At 41.3% G+C, this 20,453-nt stretch overlaps 1 protein-coding gene across 9 annotated transcripts in view; it reads right to left on the bottom strand.

Moving 5' to 3' along the window:
- adgrb3 (adhesion G protein-coupled receptor B3) overlaps positions 1-19,907 on the bottom strand; it is a 110,596-nt gene extending 90,689 nt beyond the window's left edge. For 3 of the 9 annotated variants that reach the window (XM_047602554.1, XM_047602555.1, XM_047602552.1), the window contains exons 1-2: positions 17,448-19,903; positions 15,108-15,876 (exon numbers count right to left, since the gene is read on the bottom strand). In XM_047602554.1, the coding sequence (XP_047458510.1) occupies positions 15,108-15,861 (754 nt within the window). In that variant the 5' untranslated portion in view covers positions 15,862-15,876; positions 17,448-19,903. Of the gene's footprint in view, positions 1-15,107; positions 15,877-17,447 lie in introns of all 9 variants that reach the window. The other 6 variants (XM_047602558.1, XM_047602556.1, XM_047602553.1 and 3 more) reach the window with 3 other exon arrangements.
- Positions 19,908-20,453: the final 546 nt, after the last annotated feature.

A 20,453-nucleotide genomic window follows, 5' to 3' on the forward strand; every position in this document is an offset into this window, starting at 1 on the left:
TTTCACGTATGGAAACTGTCTGTTCTTCAGTTTTAACAATGATCCAAGAGATTTTAAAGCAGTGCGACAGGCACTATGAATGTGCAATCCATTTGCAGTGGTTTCCATGGATACCGGAATTCGCGGCGACGTGTACACACACATAGATTCGCTTAATATTGGGTACAGTGCGTTGTAGGAAACACATTTTACATAAAAAATTTACAAATGTGACTCAAATAATTATTTGGCTTTGTGTTGGAACAAGGATTTGTGTCATATATTTCAATTGACAACATCGTTTAGATTAAATGTTGCATTTGCTGTAAAGTACAGTAACTATAAATCAGCTGAAATCTTCCTTTACGTAACTTACTTGATGCAACATGAATCTGTCTATGGGTGCAAACAAAAAGCGGTTTTGGAAAGAAGGAATCAATGAAGCATTATAAATTACTTCATGATTATTCTCCCGCTGCAGCCTCTATTGTGCATCTCACATAGCGTAGCATTAATGTAAATGCTCGAATAAATACATTTCTAATACCATGAATCAAAATATTCTGCTGTTGAACCAAAACGGCAAGCTTAGACTGCATTTTGTATTTACTTATTTTTATTTATTTTTTAATATTTATTGCATTTCAAACTATTTAGGCAGATAATCCTTGGGCGTACTGAATAAATCCCTGTGATAAAAAAAGAAAAAACTGTTTGTGTAGCACATGAGCAGTTGACGCAGAAGGATGACCACCCCCAGCCATTATCCCTGCATTGATTCATTTTAGAGCAATTTAAAATTTGCTGGTGAAGCTGGTTTGGCTTTTGCTTTTTATGGCATGACAATAGGCACCATATAAAATATACATTTTGACATGTACTCAGTAGGCCTTTGGCTGCTTTTGGATAGAAGTTTCAAAGCAGATGCACTGCACAGGAAAAGACAATTTTGCAACACAGTGAGTCATCAAGAAGCAGAGGTGCAAGAAATCCTTATTAATAGTGACAGAAACCAAATGCAGCTCAGAGGAGAGCTAAGAATCACAGGGCGATTATATTCTGCATTATCACTTGAGTGCCATTTGCTCTTTATTCATTAGCCTGATATAATATACACAAACACACAGTCACACGTACGCACAGAGCAGCTGTGTATCACATGACCTCTTTTCACAGAAGTGTGTTTCAAAGAGACAGAATCAAAGGCTTGTAAAAGTGCTTCACACATAGAAATGGTCTATTAATGTTTCCTTTGGAAACAAAGGTGCCTTTGAATGCGCCAAATCAAAGACTAAACAGATTACTCAAGTGAACACAGAATTTACATGGCAGCCATATTTGATTTACATCAGACTCAGAGTGGCAGACGCTGTCCCGTTGACAGCAGCGGAAATACAGATACGAAATGTCAAATCCATAAATGATCACTTATTTGACACCTGCTATTTAATAATGGTAATACTACTCTTTGCTACCAGTCAATGAAACATAATGATGATAAATTTGGCTCTTTTAAGTACATCAGTTGCATTTTGTTTGATCAATCATTGTTAAATCCCTAACCCCTTACTCATTAACTTTTATTTAAGTGTATGGCATGAAATACTTTTCAGAAAATGTGCTTGTGCTTTTATTTTGTTTTATCTTCTGGCAACTCTGTGAGGAGTCACGCATCAGATTCGGATAATCCGACAGTCCAGAGATGACGTGGCTCATGGTTGGTGAGACCACAGCATGGCGTCCGTTTCTTGTATTGAAAACTCTGTCTGACACCAAACTAGGTGTTCCCGTCATCAGAGGGAGGGAAGATGATAGTGACTCACCGTGCTTGGTTCAACTCTTGTATAATCCAATCATGGCTTGGTATTGTATGAAACTGCAATAAGAGATGAACTCTGTCAGTCACTGGTGCTTCAGTTCCGGTTTGTTTTATGGAGGAATCATCACTACTAGACTGAGATTATTCTTTGGCGTAGTTCCTACTGGAAAGTGCAGTTTTACAAGCCCAGACCTTGTCATTGTGAGCCATGTGATGTACTTTTTACTGACTGGCATTTCCCAGAAGACTGCTTAACATGTTTAAGGTGCTTAACATCCAGCTGGAAATTACAGTTTCCGTGACCTCCTCTTGTTTTAACGTTTTGTGATCAGAGATTTGGCCTGTTGCTCCTGTAATCACCCCTCAGTGATGTCACAGTGTACTGAACGCACCCCGAGGACACTTTCACAGTACGTCATTGCAGCAAGGTGACTACATTAACCAGTCAGCAAAATGAAAGATCTGGAGCCGGTGGCACTATTTAAGAATTGAAATCGTAGACTGGTGTAATTTTTCATTTTCAAGCATATCTGTATTTGGTACTATGTCTACAAACTAAAATTAACTGCAATACATTTCTGATTATAAATAACTGCAAGTGCAGGTGAACTGAAAGCTAGTATATCAGAGCAGGTTTGGGATGTACTAGCTGTGGTGTTACAGTATTGATTCAGTAATCAGAACAAAGTGCTTCGGATTTATCTGTCACATTTCATGATGATCCACTGCTCTGAAACTGGTTCTCTTTAATACAATACTGCTGATAGCACTCAACCGTTTGATGTGTAGGCCATATTGGCAGCATGGATCAGACTCCCTGCAGCAGAATTCCACTAATTTGTTGGAGTGCAATTTGCTCATTTTATTTATTTTAGAGATCTCGTGAGCGAGTTGTCATTTGAGCAGGTTGCTGCTCAATTAATGCTGGAAAACACAGAGGCCGTCCTCTCGGGATGGGTGGTGGCAACACGGGTCATTTGTTTAAGCAGGCGAAAATAAGCTATGTTTATGTTCAGGCTCAAATAGTGGAGAAGTGTGAAATTGTTATGACACAGCAAAAGGACTGAACCTGAGGCCACAGGTTTGAGTCTTCTCCCAACCAGAACAGCAATCGGCACATAAAAATATGGGCAGTTACTTAGAAACGTGATAATAACTCGTTAATGAGTAGTTCCTGAATAACTGAAATGATGTCTGTATAAGAGAATAATATTATACATTATGTTGTATTCACATAATTTGTTCCCCTTTTTTGTGCTTGCCCCCTGTGCAGTCAGTCATCATACAGAGTAGTTCCTCATTGCTTGATGTTAACCTCAAGGTGGCCTATTTCACTGCTTGGCCAAAAAAGTAGTTGCAGGAAGCAATAGCTGGATTTAACAAAGCAATTACTGCGTGGGCGATTATCTTTCAGCGAGGCGTTTAACCCCAACTGATACAATAACTTCTCATTTCTTAAACAACCATGTCAAAGACACATCCCATGGTCATGGAAAATATGTTAGTCTGTCTGAGAAGGGTCAAATCATTGGCATGCATCAAGCAGAGAAAACATCTAAGGAGATTGTAGAAACTACTGAAGTTGGGTTAAGAACTGTCCAGCAAATTATCAAAAACTGGAAGGATATCATTGTCTTCAAGGAAGAAATGTGGTTGGAAAATAATCCTGTTTGATCGGGTTCAGTGATCACTCACCTTTGGTAAAAACAAGAGCATTTCCATGTGTACAATGTGAAGGGAAATCATGGGATTGGAACTGAACAGCTGCGCAGCCTTTGGAAAACCACCAATCAGTGAGGCTAACCTGAAAAAAGGCTTCAGTTTGCTAGGGAGCATAAAGATTGGACTCTGGAGCAATGGAAGAAGTTTATGTAGTCTGGTGAGTCCAGATTTACCCTGTTCCAGAGTGATGGTGCATCTGGGTAAGAAGAGAGACAGATGAATTGATGCATCCATCATGTCTAGTGTCTACTGTATCAGCCTGTGGGAGCAGTGCTATGATCTGGGGTTGCTGCAGTTTCTCAGGTCTAGGATCAGCAACATTATGTCCAAAGATTGAGGCCAGCTGACTACCTGAATATACTGAATGACCCTGATGTTCCATCAATGTATTTTTTGTTCCCTGATGTCGTGGGCATATTCCAAGATGACAATGCCAGGATTCATCAGGCTCAGATTGTCAAAGAGTGGTTCAGGGAGCATAAGACTTCATTTTTACACATGGATTGGCCACCACAGGGTCCAAACCTTAACCCCGTTGAGAATCTTAGGGATGTGCTGGAGAAGACTTTGCGCAGTGGTCAGACTCTCCCATCATCAATACAAGATCTTTGTGAAAAATGAATGCAACACTGGATGTAAATAAATCTAAGCTTATCGGAACAATGCCAAAATGTGTGCTGTAATCAGTGTTAAAGGCAGTTCAATGAAATATTAAAGCGTGTGACCTTTTTTTTTTTGGTGGTGGTGACTTTTTTTTGGCCAGGCAGTGTATTTTCTCCCCTTATAAAAATGTGATACATTGAACTGAGTAGTTGCTAAGTAGTTTCCTGTTACTGATTAATGACAGGTAGCTGTTACCAAGTTTCTGCTGAAGATTGAAATAGAAGTACACTTAAAGTAGTAAGTTTGTACATATGCTGAAACCTTGAAATCCAAACGTAACACGCAAAGCATTTACCTTTTTAAATAATTTAGACTGCATTCTATGAAATGCAATGTGAACTGTGCTTGTACTTTCAAATGTGAGCCAGTTAAACTAAGACAGGGATGGAAGCATTTTGTGTAAAGCTTCAGTTTGCTTTGCAGAGACGATAACAGAGGTAAACTCCCATGAGCACAATCTTTACCCTAGACAATAACTTTATTTGCTCAAACCAATCTCAAAAATGGAACAAAGGTTTATGTGATTAATTCATAAAATCCCCATGTCGTGGCATTTGTTGGCCCCAACATCAGATCAGGTAGTATGTGTTTATTGCAACAGCAAAGACAATGGATAGAAATCTCCAGATGGCTAGAAAATCACATCTGTGTCCCCAATCTAATTTCAGGGATAACTGTCTACACTGCTCTTTGTAGGTGATCAATAAGGAATCACGCACTGTGAAGCCATCTATGCCGGTTGCCATAGTAAAGGCTTATTATTGTGTAGGTATGTTAACCGAAGACCAGTGTAATACCAACAGGCTGCAGGCTCATCTTTTCTCTTCACGGCATAACAATGTCTAGTCGTGGTGCAGAACTCCGCCGCTGCACAAGACAGCATCAGTGACAGATGAGTGGAAGATGTGCAGCGATGTTGGCAGGATAACCATGCTCTGAATGTGACGTCCGTGTTGTGGGTTCATCGCCAGCGGTGAAAAGGATAGTTTGAAATCTGATTCAAACAGGCAGACTGTGGCACACACACACACACACACACACACACAGTATCCAGCAATTCAGATCTGGTTTTGGCAAAGCCACGGATATTTATTTCAATCTCACTTGTAAATTAAGCTCCCCTGTGAAATTTGATAAACTATTCTTGATATGCCAGACATCGGTGGGTCCATACTGAGGACAGCCATCAATTACTGCCACTCAAGCTCGTTATTTTACTGGATCCCAATTTCACTGACACAAAAACACCTGCAGTCAAGGGAACAATGGTCATCCATCTATTTTGTATAAACAGTTATTTTATTCAGGATCACGTAACTAATACACAACACAAATCTAATAGTGAAATTGTAGTACCAGTTACAGAATATGTGTATCTGATCATGTGAAGCCCCTTTTCACTGTATTTTTTTTTAAAACTATTTTCTGACACTTCAAATTGGGGAAACAAGATTTTCAAACGGAGTGTCTGTGAAAACGTTCTTGTTCAAAGCATAGACTGTATAAAAAATAAGTTCAACGTCTCGCCTCTTCCTTGCTCGGCCAAATTGGCCAGTAGTGTCATATAATTAAAAATAATGAAACTCATCCAAAAAAAATAAAAAATATACACGTGACTATGTATCAACATTAATATAACTACCTAAACTGACAGGAACGGTGTGGTTTTAGTGTATTTTATATATATATCCTTCACTAACATGAAGGAGGTGGAGCTTATGACCTGTACTGCAGCTGACACCAGGGGGAGCTGTACTTCAAGCATTTCCGTATCCATCTTTATACTGTCTGTGGTTCAAAGCCACACATCGTCACCAACGTCATGACAGTTATTGAAGTACGGTTTGTCCTAACATCTTTTCACTCTGTTGACTAACACGACTCGCTACTGTTATTAAGGCATGATGGAAAAGAGATTCACTGCCATTCATTTCTCTCCACGCTGTGAAGGACACAGAGCTGTGGACGAGCTGACAATTTGGCACAGGAGTGCTGCAGAGTGATAATTTCCAAATCTCTTTGTATGTTACACAACACTTCTTACAGTGAGAGGAGCTGAATGTCCACAGTACTCCATGGAAACATACAGGCAGTGCGAGCAAATGTCAGATGTCTTAGTTAGCGATGACGGCCACCGAAATATCCCGTCCTGCGTCTGTCAGGCAGCTGTGCTGACATTTGAACAACCCTTCCTTTCTTTTGAAATTTACAAAACTTGACAGTTAATATTTGTGTATCTCAACCAAAATGTGACCACTTTGTGGTCTGAACAAAGCCTATAAATCACTAGAAGTTCTTACCGAGGCAGCGCCGTGAGGACGGTTTTTGTTTTTAAGGCCTGACGATTTCACAAACTGGACCAATTAGACGAACATTTAGTTTTCATGTTACTGTGAAGTTCTAACGCTTTGATCCATCACACATCATTGCTCACAGCATAATAATATCATCGGTTATTATCGTGATTTAGCCTGTTGTATGCCACGAGTGGTTGCTATGGCATTACAGTGTATTATAGACAATGTCAGGGTCAGGTTTTAACTGTCTTCACAATTCAACTCAACTCCCTTTATTGCTATTCTCCGTGCACATAAGAAGAAGAAAAAAAAAGACTTCATTTAACGGTAATTATGAAAAACTTTGCTAAGGACAAAAGAATAACGCTTTCGACAGAGCTTATTTTTATTTCTAGAGCGCTGGCATGATTAGAAGAGCAGCTTGTATTATACGTGTTTATTGAATTGCTCATACATATTTAATACTTAAACATATGTTTAACATCTTGTAGGGAACTTTTTTCTTTAATCATCATTGCTGGTTGTGTAATATTTTTGCTCTCTTTTGCAAAAGTTACTTGTTTCCTATAAGCAAAAACAAGGCTGTGTTTTATTTTGAAAAGATGGAACATAGAGCATCCAATAGAGTTTGTGTACAGGAGGTAGAGACAGGTGCATTCAGTCTGGATTTTCCCCTTCCTGACAAATCATGGGGGATTTTCCTATCTCCAGCGTTATCACACAATTTCACATAGAATAGACTAAAATAACTCAAACAGCAGGTGTTAGCACTTAAGATCTAATAGATGTTAGATTATATTTAGAAATGCATTAGTGCTTGTGGCTGCTATCTGTGCATTTTTCAAATACTTACCCCAGTAATAATGCAAAAATGTTTTCCGTGGGATGTGTAGTCTACGCGATATTGTTGTGTGACACTAATTATGTAAGCGCGCGTGCTGCCCTAGATCATGGAGTACCATGTAAGTTTAAAGGAAGCATCCATTACAGCTACATGAGGACACTTGCCATACCCAGCTGAGGGGCCGCAAGTGAGAGTGGCTACAGAAGCCCCTTGAGAAAAAAAAATTGGATTTTTCCTCCACTTTCCCACATAGACAGTGTTTTTGAGTGACAGACTCATTTGCCAGGTTTTGTGGGCGGATGTTTATGCAAATGCCTCTCCTCTGTGGGCTGAAATAGCCATCCAGTGACAGGCCAAAACTAACTGGGTTGAAACGCAGGAGTGTGCAACTGAGAGGCTGAAAGCAGTGCATAATTCACATCAAAATCTCTGGCACCGCACACCAAGGGCTTGATAAAAATTAACCACGTTAAACCAGCCCACACAAAAGTTGGTGCGTGATTATTTATTTATTTTTTTCTGCTTTCTCTAGAAAGAAAACTTCAGCACATTTGACAGTGTTTATCCGCACTAAATGCTCCAAAGGCTCACTTCACAACTGCTAAGGAAAACTGTAATAGACTCAAGTGAATGTTTTCTTTGAAGGATGAACAGTGTTGCTGCTCGGGCCCATTTTTGCATTCTAAATTAATTTGTCATGTGAGAATTGCTGTTGTCCAAATTTGTTTTTACAACGAGCTGAATTGCCCCTCTCTGCTGTAAAGCGGAGATACCCAACCTTCATTTCACACCGAGTTCTTGTTGGATATAATGAAATCAAGTTCACAGTGTTCCCTCTCCTCTTGAGAACGAGCCTGCAGCAATAATATTTTCTTTTGTTATGGCAGGAAATCAGAAATCATTGCGCTGAATTATGCATATGATGGCAATAGACAAATCTAATTTGTATAATAAGATGAGACAGCCGTCTTCATCTGTGCAGATTCATTGCCTGTTATGTTTGCATTCACACAGAAAGCTTTTTGAAGTCAAAGGAAACAAGATCACAGCAGTGGCTATTCCTTTGATTTGCAAGGTCCACTCACCATTAACTCATAAATTGCAAAATAGACAACACGTGCGCCGTGATGTGGAAGAAAGACATTCGGTTACAAATGGAAATTTTTCCGTGATGAGCATGCATCGTTGCGGTGGTGCTGAAGCATTGCAGTTGCATGCTTTTTGCAGCCTTTTGGCAAAGAACAGCAGGAGGCTCCAGCCATGCGCACGCTACAGCACTGTGCTATGCTACGAGATGTAGAAAATGCAGAAGAAAAACAAAAAAAAAAAGGTCAAGAAAACAGTCTTTTTGCAGTGAAATAACCTCAACCTCAATTGCTCCCGCTCCCCAAAAAGACAAGAGCTTACGTCATCTGGAAATGTTTCACTTTTTAAAGTGTTTGAAATCATGCAAATTCATCGAAGCCCGGTAAATTAAACAGCTTAAGTACTGACAGGATAAAGATCTGCTACTTTTTACTTCTTTGTGTTTTACCTCTCTGAATTTGTAATGCTAACAGTGCATCAAACCAGCCAGTTAAACACGCTCACTGTCTACGACGCAGCGGCGGTTCAGATTTGTCACTTTGTGTTATTTTTATTTAATAGCCAAAGCCGAAAGAGTTGAATGGGAGCCTGAATGCTAAACAGGCGGATCTGTGGCGTTTCAAGAAGAATTTATGAGCAGTTGTGGGAGCTGTTGTGCGGTGCGGAAATACAAGCACACAAATCTACCACTGTTTGCAATTTATACGGAAAAAAATAAAACATGCATACAGGTCGCACACACATTAATAAATCACACGTGCATGTTCCCCTCGTTGCTTAAGCAGGATTTTACCAGCGGGGATGAGAGGTGTGGCTGCCTCGCATCAAAGAATTAGATACAACTGTTCATAATCCATTACTCTGATTACAATCCCTGCTGTAATATGACATTATTATAGCCAACAACTGTTACTCACAAATTTTATTACAATTGTATTTAGTGTAGGCAGTAAATTTTAAAAAAGGAGGATCTGTCACCTCTGTTCTATGACACTGCAAAAGAGCTGGAGATGGAGTCTGGCTTGATACACTAATTTAAGATGTTTGAACTTGCCTGTGCAATTTCAAGGTACTTTGCTTTAATATGTAATTTTCAGAAGTGCTTACGCTTCATGTTATATTCCGAGACAAATATGGTCAGTAGTTACTTTTCTGATTGATATTTTACAAGATATATAATGAGCATATAAAATGAAATGCACTTCCAGAGATTAAAATATCTTATAATATAGGAAATAGTCAAAATTAACCAACTAAACTAGTAAGATGCTCCTTTAAGGCAACAGTACGCTAAACTAATAATATCATGCATAATTATGACACTAGCTGACTTATTACCTAAAATATCGCGACTGTACATTCAGCCAAGCATGCGAACGTGTCCGATTCAGATGATATTTGCAAAAAGACATCACCTTTTTCCACATGAGTGGGTTTTTAACATTAAATGTATCCATTATCGCTCCCGGTATGTAGTCACAATCCTCCCTCACGATGCTTTCCGCATAGTCAGAAACCCATAAATCATGTCCTCGGTTTTTAAATTGTATTTCAGGTTTTCTCCCAGACTCCCTGCATTTCACTGCATCCTGTCTGCAGCTCGGTTGTGACAACACGGGGCTTTAATTTACTCTGAGGCAGTTTGGAGAGCACAGTCTGGGTGTATAGTGGAGGGTTATCACTCCGACTTCCAATTGTCATGCTGCTGAAATAGAGCCTCAAGACTGAGCTCGGCAACCCATGTCAAATGAACAACCCTATTCACAGCTGATCTGCATCCTCCCCACTGCCTGGTTATCAGTGTTGGAATCACAGCTTGGGCTGCAGTGCGTGGAAATGAGAAGTAGCTCTACTTAGAAATTAAGTGAATGCCAAAATATTTGGGATTGCTGATTAACGCCAATTTACTGCGTTGCAAGCGTATAAATGTATTACTTTCGGGAATTGAGCCCTGTGAAATAGCAAATGGTGGAAAAAAAATAAATAAATATGTAAAAATAAGTCGGAGAAGATTTTTAATAATGCAAATGTCAGTGCTGTGTGGTTTTATATTCTGTATATATTTACAAGTCTTATCTTTGCAATATCAAGCCTGGAGTGGTAGAGCCTCGTGCTTGCTTTCATACTTCATCATGACTTTGGAATGGCTGGAAAATTGCCACTTTTGCGTTTCCAAAGAGCCCATTTGCATCCACGCGTGAAAATGCGAGTGGCTTAAGAAGACATTTAAACTGCTTTTTGTGGTTCTGTACACGGTGTTAAATGAAACACTCAGGAATAAACCAGGCCTTTTCAAAAAGGCTCGGGCTACCCCAGACTCCATTATCTTTTCTCCAAGAATCTTGTGGAAGTCCTTTTTCGGTGTAAGGCTTGACCTCATTTCAGCAGTTTTCCATATACTTTTGACAAGACTGACAGGGACTGACCCAAAGCCGTAGAACTGATTAGAGCATAAAACGCAATCATTACACACTCGGAGTCATCTCTCTTTCTTTTCTTTTTTGAGTAGCTGAAATTTAATATCTTGTACTATTAATGGATAAAGAAGATGACCAGTCCTTTGACACTCATCCTTCAGTATCCTACGGTCTAGCGAGGTCTTTGAGCTGAACTTTCTTCACTGATTCCATCCCAACACAGGAAGATGAATAAATAATGACAACGGTAAAGGCAGCTACATAATCAAGAAGGAAATAATGTATCAATAATGTGAAGAGTTGAACAGTAGAACCGTTAACAGTCAAAAGATCTAGTAACTGAGCCCCCAATTTCTTGGGGGATTTGGATATGTAATATTCAGAATATTTACTATAACTAAAGAGAAATAATGCATGTCAAAGACAAAACAGATTGTGCACTGTTGATCTGAGCTCTCTCCTTCACTGAATTGGAACTAAAATGGCCTCCAAGTGTACCGAACAATGGGGGTGAGCATAATGCAGTGTGACTACTGAGTGACTTGACTGAGATCCAAAGTGAATAAAAGGCCTCACTATGTGAGGCAGCGAGCCTGAGCTGCTGCAGTGCTCAGGACTTTGGCGGGTGACAGTGCATTATAACGCTTCACACACATTACATTTGCCAATAAATCCCATTGCCATTTACCACATGCCACGCGGCTGCGTCGTCAGAAACTGTGATAATCAAATGAGCGTCAGCATAAAGTCATATTATCTCTCTCTGAGACCTGAACTCTCTCTCCCTCTTTCGGTTTCGCAGGGCTCGACATAAATTGCATCTTTTAAAGAAAAGCTAAATGAAGAATTGATATAGATGCGTACATATTTCATGTTGCATGTTAAGCGCAGAAATCAGCGTTCGCAGTTGTCTCTGAAGTGGAAAACACAGGATCAAATATGTGATGCCGAAGTCATTTCTAACCTACTTTCTGTACCAACAATGGATTTGGAGACCCATTTGTGGACTCATTAAATATTAATCTGAGCATTTCACAAGTTCCAGTTCGTGAGTCACATTATTGGGTTTTAGTCTTTATCTCCCGAAAGCATCTTTCTCCCACCGTCACACTTAACCCCTTTTGTCACTCTTACATTTAATTCATTCACCCCTTTACAATAGGAAATGGAGAAGAGGTGGGTACAGTAGCGTGACCTAAAATATCTGACAGAATTAAAGCATTTTTCTTGTTTTTCAGCGACAATAATTTATGGAAAAAATAAGTAACTGCCACGATTCCTGTCACGTTTTTCATGGAACAGCGAGAATCTTGGCATGGATTTCACTGTATCGAGGCTTTGCTAACAGCGAATGCCTTGGCGGACATGCAACAAAGCACATTCTTCTCATAACAATGACACTCCTTGACCCTAATCCTTTGAAACATTCAACCAAATCTTTCCTTAGCAACAAAAAAGCACAATGAACTCCCCCTCCACGGGAACTGACAAAGAAAATGACAGTATGATGCTGTATTTCACCTGGAGCCAAGTGAAATTTGTGGATGATTTCAGAAGTGCAACATGAATTTGAGGATTTGAAGCTCGCATGAATGCATCTGCTGAGGATGCGAAAAGGACGTAGACTTCTAAGGATGGAGGATCTCTAAGGAAAAAAGCTAACGAGCTTTTACTTAAAGCTGTTTTTGATTTTGCCACAAATTCGGTCTTCACCTAGCTGAACTGACAGCAGAATAAAAAAAGCGTGAATAAAAAAATCACCCAGGACTCGACAACTAGATGGTAAAAAGTGAAGGCATCTCATTCACTTAAGAGTCGTCAGCTTACTTGATTTTGATTGTGTGGGACGTTGGAGGAAACCTACACTAACATGGAATAACCAGGGTGAAAAGGAATTAAATCTTGTTGTGAGTACCACTGCGCCACTGTGCCGCCTCCTCCCTTTTACAACTTTTATTCATGAAACGGGAGAATGTGATAAAAATAAAACTGCATAAATGAGTCATCCGTGTAGTACATCTGGACTTCGACGTGTCACTGTGGCTTTTCAAAATGCCACAATATCAAAGAGCGCAGTCCGTCTTTTGTGTGAATAATCACTTTAAATAGTTAAGCGCTTTAACCTTTAAAATGTTGTTATCCTCAGCCTGCGTGGAACACTGGTGGGGTATTTCGGTGGCACGGCTGGAGTACACAACCTACAGCCCTGCTTTTCTTTGATGTGCTGTGAAGCCATCCTCTACCAGGAACTGGGAAGATCAAAGACGCGCGATTTTATCAAATGAAACTCTTGTCGGCCATTTGTAATGCTTTATTCTTCATCAGGAACACCCACTCTGTCGCCGCGATGCCACAGGAGACACAGTGCTCTTTTAAACCCAGTGGTGATCTCCCCGTTATCCAGATGAAAACGGATTTATTCAAACCTCCCATCAACCGACACTATAAATAGAAGCTCGTGGAAAATCTTCTGAGAGGGGGGAAAAAAAATAAGCTGTGCTCTTAAGCTGTTATTAACATGCGGATAGAAAAATGCCAAATGTTATTTGGGTGCAGCAGACATTTTTTTTTTTTTTTTTTTTTTTTTTCTGTGAAAATAAGCATCATGCTTCCTGGTAGAGTTTGCGACGTGGTCATGAGATTCGTAAATGATAGATTTATGTCATAAAATACGCACGCGCAGCTGAGTCATGCATTCTGCTATTACTGCACATGCCTCTTGACTGCAGGCTGAACTGTTACGGTAATTCGCATCAGATACTGTATGCATTATCGCTTAAGGGCTCTAGCGGAAGGGTAGGCGAACTGTTCTCAAAGCGCGTTCCTCATCCAACTAGATGGAGGTTAGCCGATTAATAAAACATGTGGAAAATGGCACCTCTGGTATTACAAAAATAACGGCAAAAACTGCAGGAGTCAACTGAACAGCTGATCGACTCCAATCAATATTCATCTGTTCTTCTTGATTAGAAAACTGCCACTTTCTATCCAGGGTGCTATTATCATAACTGTTATTTTGGTAAGTGCCACAAGGGAGCCAGTGCCATAACGTTCCTGCTATCATTATTTTTTTACCCCCCCACCTCCACCAAATCTGAGCGTTGACTCATTATTTTTGGTTCGGCGTGCTGTGATGAACACCCCTCTTTTTTTTTTCTCTCTCTTTGGGTCGTGGTAAACGCACCCCCGCTCTGAAGTACGTGCCGTATTCCTCCGGGGATTTTTCTCTGCTATCTGTCAAAATGCAAGCAGCTTTGTGTCAAGAAGGGCTTTCTTTGTAATTCATAAAAAAAAGCTACAGTAGTGTGTTAACTACAAAAAATAAAAATAAAATAAAAAGATATAAAAAAAAAAAAGACCCACCCCCTCCCCTGCGCCGTCAAGTTACAACCCTTATTGTGGCAGTTTACTGTTGAACGTTCATTCAGGTGTCTACCTGTGGATGTTTGTGGACAAATGTATGTTTTATGTGTGCTAATCAATAAAATAATGTTTGCATTACTGCTGCAAACAAGTCAGGGCTTCCATTATAATTGCTCAGTTCCAACATAGTGTGAAAACACGTTGCATTGCTCTATGGCAACACTGGAAACACTTGGAAACATCCCTAAAGAACAGCTCTTAAAATAAGAATATTCTTTCATCAAATGATCTAAATGTGTTTAGTTCATGCTGTTTTGCAGAATTTTAAAAGAACGCCAAACTCCTAAATCCACAAATTGTGAATGTTGCATTGCTTGAGCCATGTGATCCGATCAGGCACTGCTGCATCCATGATCCCAATCGTTCCATGTGACATAGATGCCAATAAAGAAATGGCAGATGTGTCCATATTGACCGTTGTCGGTCTCTGTATGGATGACATTGACATAAATGTATAAACACACACAAGGATATTATTTTGGGATTTACAGCCATTTTAAGTCGGAGCTGGTGTGTACAAAAACAGCCATTTTAAATTCACAGCAATGCATTTTGAATCCAGTGCCACCCGAATGAAAGACCCCCTCCCCTCGTCCCTTTTAGGTTGTTTGGTTTGTGCTGGTGTGGTCTTTGCTGCACCCAACTCCTCTGGCAGCTTTTGTTCTGAGCCAGCTACAGTCCATACTACGTCTATGTGTGCTCTTTGTTTCATGGGCCATCACACTTCAAACATGCAATTAGGGCAAAGATAGGAGTGACTGACGTGCACATTTTAATTGATTACTATCATGTCTATGCAGACGGTAGTCCATTAAGCTCTATTTTAGCATCAAGGAGGAAGATGACGTGATACTCACCTTCTTTAGGAGGCCGTTTCACTTCCGCGCTCAGATTGCAGACCTGCCCAGCTTGTAGTTGGGGTGACAAGCAACCCTCCGTTTGTGGATTTAAAGGTAAGACCACATTGTTGAGCATGAGCATGCTCTCTGATTCTCCATCGCCTAAATGCTGAGGACATGTGCATTTCGTGTACACGATCCCACACGTCTCCACCGTCCCTTTCTCTAATTTCAGGCAGTTTTCCAGCCACGTACAAAGCACCTGGCACCCGAACTGGCTGGGGCTCGCCTTGTTCAACACCAAAAACTCCACAATAGACTTCTCCTCCTCATCCAGCTTCTGTGGCGTCAATCCATTGTAATCGTAAGGGAAAACTCTCCGTAGCTGAACGAAATTCTTGTCATACAGCAAAAATATGTAAATATTCTTCGAGTCGCACAGGTACACTATAGACTCGTTGACTTTCAGCAACTCGTTGATCTTTTCGTGTGAGTAGTGATCGAACTGATAAGCAAGCAAAGAATATTCAGAGCAGCTCAAGTCTCGCTTGTATAGCTTCAGGTAGATGCTGTATTTGGTAGGGTCTGGGTTCTCCAGCGTCCATGTACAGTTTGTATAGTTCTTGGGAAACATCTCAGTCACCGAATATGATCCATAAATGACCCCCTTGACCAGAGTGGAACACCAGTAATCTTGGGCACCAGTTAATCCAAACATAACCAGAAGATAGGTGGAAAATATATAAATCAACAGGTTTCGAACAGCCTTCATCCTATGTCATTTGGCCTGCAAGGGGGAGACGAAGAGAATTACACAAAGGGATGTTAAACCAAAACACACTGGACACATGATAGATGATCTTTGTGAAGTCTGATTGAAGTGCCTCACACGGTTCTTATTACGTCCCGCCATGCGGAGGGGAAGAAAAGACACATTAACCTTAGCAACGTGCCTTTTGTGTCCCCATCCTGCCTCCTCCATCACTATACTTTGTGCAAACATTGCCACCTTGTGGTTGCTCCTGCCACCGTTTATTTATTTATTTATTTTTTACTGAGGGAGGTGGGTGCAATAATGTGAGTCATTTAGACATTATTAATTGGGTCGTATTTGGTATGGCACAATCCCTGGAGATATTCAAATGTAGCTATTTAGAATATCTGACATCAAAAGACAAACTGTGAAAGGCGCAGCCCCTCGCCAGTTGTGGGATGCAACTGCTCATTTTACGCAGTAACCAGGAGCTTTTCAAACAAGCTGTGTTCTCCGTGATTCGGACTGCTTCCTCGCAGGATAGTTAATTAATATGAGGAAGACAAATTCACAGACGAAATGTATGTATTTCTGCGTCCGCCTGGGTGTCTCTGGCTTCTATCCTTCTGCGCGCTTTGGGTCCGCCACACAGGCTGCATGACTCCGAAATTCGGGATTGACATATTTTGACAATGCAATTGGATAAAGAGCCATTGTGTGTGTTCGAGTGTGTGTTTTCCACGCACGCGTGCGCGCGCACAACTGTGTGTGCATGCATGTGAGTGTGCGTGCGTGTGTGTGTGAGAGAGAGGGGGGGAGAGGGAGATGGAAAGAGGGAGAAGGCAATGCGATGTCCTGATTGCTTTAATCCTACAGGCAATGCAGCTGTGAGCAGTGTCACAGAAGAACGTGCATGTGTGTGCGCGCGTCTCGAACACTGTGCGCATGTATGTGTGCGTCTGTGTAGGCGTTCAAATCCAAAGTAGGCTATAGACACCAGTTCCCACAGATGAATGTGCCTCCAACTTATTTCCCTTTGAATGATAAAAGCTGGCCGTCACGCTACATTAGAATAAAATATGCGTTATATAAGGATTTGTGGAAGCAGTGTGGAGTTAGACCAGCTTTTTTTTTTTTTTTTTTTTGGATGCGATAAATCCAAATGATTCCACATCCTTCCGCAAGATTTGTGGCCAAGGCTACGCGTAAAAAAAAAATCAGTATTCAAGAGAGGACAAAATCGGTCGTCAAGAGACGCTGATTTTAATGACGGGCTTCCAAGAGCAATTTCGTCTCGAGAGGAAATCAGAATATAGAGACACGGGCTACATCTCATGCGGTGTCAGTCCGACGTACGGCACTTTAAAGTGGTTTTTGCCTCTTAAGAGAGAGATCAGCTCTTAAAAATCATCCGTTAAGCACCCTGGACTAATGCGAGCGGATGAAAGCTCCAAAGCCATCGTGTTGAATAGACAGGGCAAATATTTAACAGGGGGGAGGCTAAACTTTAACCACGAGATGACATATGAAAATTGGGGTTTCAGTGGGCTTCGGGAGCTTCATACAATAATCATAATGTAATAATAATGATAATAATATCTTACCTTACACTGCGGAAGCTATGGCTATTTTTCCAGCATACTTGACCACATCCTTTATAAATAAATTCTGCAGCCCTCCAGTGAATCGATACTCCCCATTCCCGACAATAGAAGTCCGGCGCAACAAGATGGTTCAATGGATGAAAATAAAATGCGTTACACTCCGGTCTGCCCGCTCATATCCCCCCGTCTCCTTCTTCCTCTTCTGGGTTTTTCCCATCAAAACGGAGCGCAACAACACACGACAGCCACCGAGAAAGAGAGAGGAGAGAGAGAGAGAGGAGGGAGAGAAAGACCGAGAGAGGGGAAGAAATTCTTGGAGTGATGAGAAGAAAAGAGCGATTCTTACAGTATTACCATAAATTAATTCGGCCGACTCCACGTCTCTATTTCCAACTGATACGGTTTCTCCGGTAAGTCGCGCGCCCCCCTTCTGGGGGAAAAAAAAGGGGGGAAGAGAGGAAAAGAAAGAGATCCGTAGTGGGTGGATGTGAGATGTTGGGGGGCTAGTGAGTTACAACACAGAGAGAAATAGACGCGCTTTGCTTGGTGCTTGCAGAGCTCCAGGAGCAGGCTGCAATATCACGTCACACTCAGCCGCTAAGATAAAGCACGTACGTACGCTTCTTACTGCCGCTGCGTCTGGCACCACCACTTTCTTCCCTTCCCTCCTCCTCCTTCTCCTCCTCCTCCTCCTCCTGCTGCTTTTCTTTTTTTTTTCTTTTTTCATACAGCCTCCCCTTAATTCGAGTCAAAAGGGTTTCCCCCCTGAACTGGACCCTCTCAGTTGTGCTCTGACAACGCAGCGCTTTGCAGCGTTCTCCAAGCAGGGATATTTCATGGACTTTAACTACTATTATTGTCATGACTTTGTTTTTGAGGGAAGTGCATGAGCGCGTTATATCAATGGGACCTGAAAGCTGGCTGGGGTGTTTGGTTATTTTCCCCTCCTCTCCTGATGGGTGACAGTCGCTGTTTTGGTTTTTATTCTCTGGTGTGGTGCGCGCTGCGCGTCCTCCCGCTCGCCGCCTTCACGTTGCTGGAACATCAAACGCTTATTGGCAACTTGTGCTGTCTTTGGATAGTTGTTCCCGGTTGATTTTCGCTCAGTCGCCTCTTGCTGCGTTATCAGGGGAATATGTATGCCTGTAGCCAATGAGCTCCTTCACAAAGTTACTCTTTAAGGCAGCCTTAATGCGTTTTTCTTCCTTCTCTCAACTCCTTTGGCCTGACATTCTGGGAGGCATTCATTCAACAATCAACAGTCAATTAACTCCAATGTAAGCTCCAGGCTTCAGCAGTTGGTCATTGGCAATGCTGCACCAATAGCTCTGCAATAGCCTTCATTGCCTACAGGCTGAATCCATGGAAACAATGGAACAGTAATGGACATGGGTACGACTTTCACAGTCATCTGATTCGCCTGATCACCACATTGCCTTTCCATTCAAGATGAAGGAATGATTTTGTTCACATAGGTGGGTCTTTTTCATCGGGCACAAATAAACTGAATGAGACAATTTGCATATTCTGAATGATTTGCATATTTAAAAAGGTTTACATTAAATTGGTTAGTCCAGAAATTTCCAATTGTTCCCCATAATTGTACTTTTTTCTTTCTCGTGGTTGGGTCAACCGCTCTAATTATTTGTCTGTGAACAGTTAGCCCTCATTAGCCTGGCCGTCTCTTTCAGGCCCCGACTGAATGCGATCCATCTGAGCAGATGCTGCATGAAGAGCCGATTTGTTTATTTATTTCCAGGACGTTTCGGTCTAAAGTGTTTGTGAGCCAGCCTTTCCAAAGAATGCACCAATACGACACAGAGAGCATCAGCCGCAGCATTGTGAGACTCTGAAAGACCTTGTTTATACCCCCAACATCCTGCACCACGCTGCGTTTACAACATTGTTAATCTGTTGCCAAACTTATCAAGGAGATTGGAGGCGTTCGGCGCAGTGGGTTTCCATGGCTTGCGACTGGAAGCTTTCTAATTCCAGTCTTCCCCAGGCAGCCGGTGACCTCGAGCCAGCCCACTTTCCACGGCCATGATGAAGATTTTGGCGTTTTGGGAGCTTTGGGCTCAGTAAGCGAAGAGGTGGAAGAAAATCATGCAAAGTCTTATTGAACAATGAAAACACAATAACTATCTCTCCACTGACTCACAGGGAGGCCAATTGTCAAGCTTCAGGAATGCTGCCATCACTCTCCTCTGCAAGGACATTTTCCAGTGTCCAAATGGCACCCTACACGTTCGGTCATTCTGCGAGCGGGAGAAAAGATTAAATTCACGAGGGCATGTGGTTCTATGTAGCCAAGGCTGAGTAAGAAATAATGGCATGATAGGAGATCAGATTGGACCAGTGTGCCTTATTGTGCAATTGCAGTGACAATGTGATTCCTTGATATTTCTCACAGAGGTTTGGATGTTAAAAATGAGCAAATAAACAACATGAATAACATGATGTGATTTGAGTTGTGAGAGTAATTTGCAGGCAAATGGGTGTCAGATGACTTTGTAAACAGCACAGTGAATAGCTGGTACAGGAAATACAGTATGCATTTCTAAACATATAAAGAGTCCTGTAGGTTTTCCAGAATTCCTTGATATTGCATTCAGCTGGAGTGCAATAGTGGCACGTACTGCATATCAGTTTATCCCCCGCTAGAATCTTGAAAACATTTGTGATATTTCTCATCTAATAGCAGTTGCAGAATCCGTCATATTATTCTGTCAACTCGAGAATCTGTTTGAGCGCGTGGATTTTGAATTATTCATGACCTCGCATAAAGAATAGCCCTATTATCACCTGCTCCTGTTTGTGTGACTGAGCCTGCACTCACCCATGTGCGTTCCACTGCCGGCTACAGTACGTCTGTCTGATATAATGGCCGTTTTACAGCATGCATGTCTATTACAAAACCAGATGCGATGCACATCAGTCTTTTGATCATGTGACAAACATCTGTTTATTGATGTGAAGCAGCCATTATGTACCATTATGATCAAA

The sequence above is a fragment of the Mugil cephalus genome, chromosome 13, assembly GCF_022458985.1.
Source record: "Mugil cephalus isolate CIBA_MC_2020 chromosome 13, CIBA_Mcephalus_1.1, whole genome shotgun sequence".
NCBI lineage: Eukaryota > Metazoa > Chordata > Actinopteri > Mugiliformes > Mugilidae > Mugil > Mugil cephalus.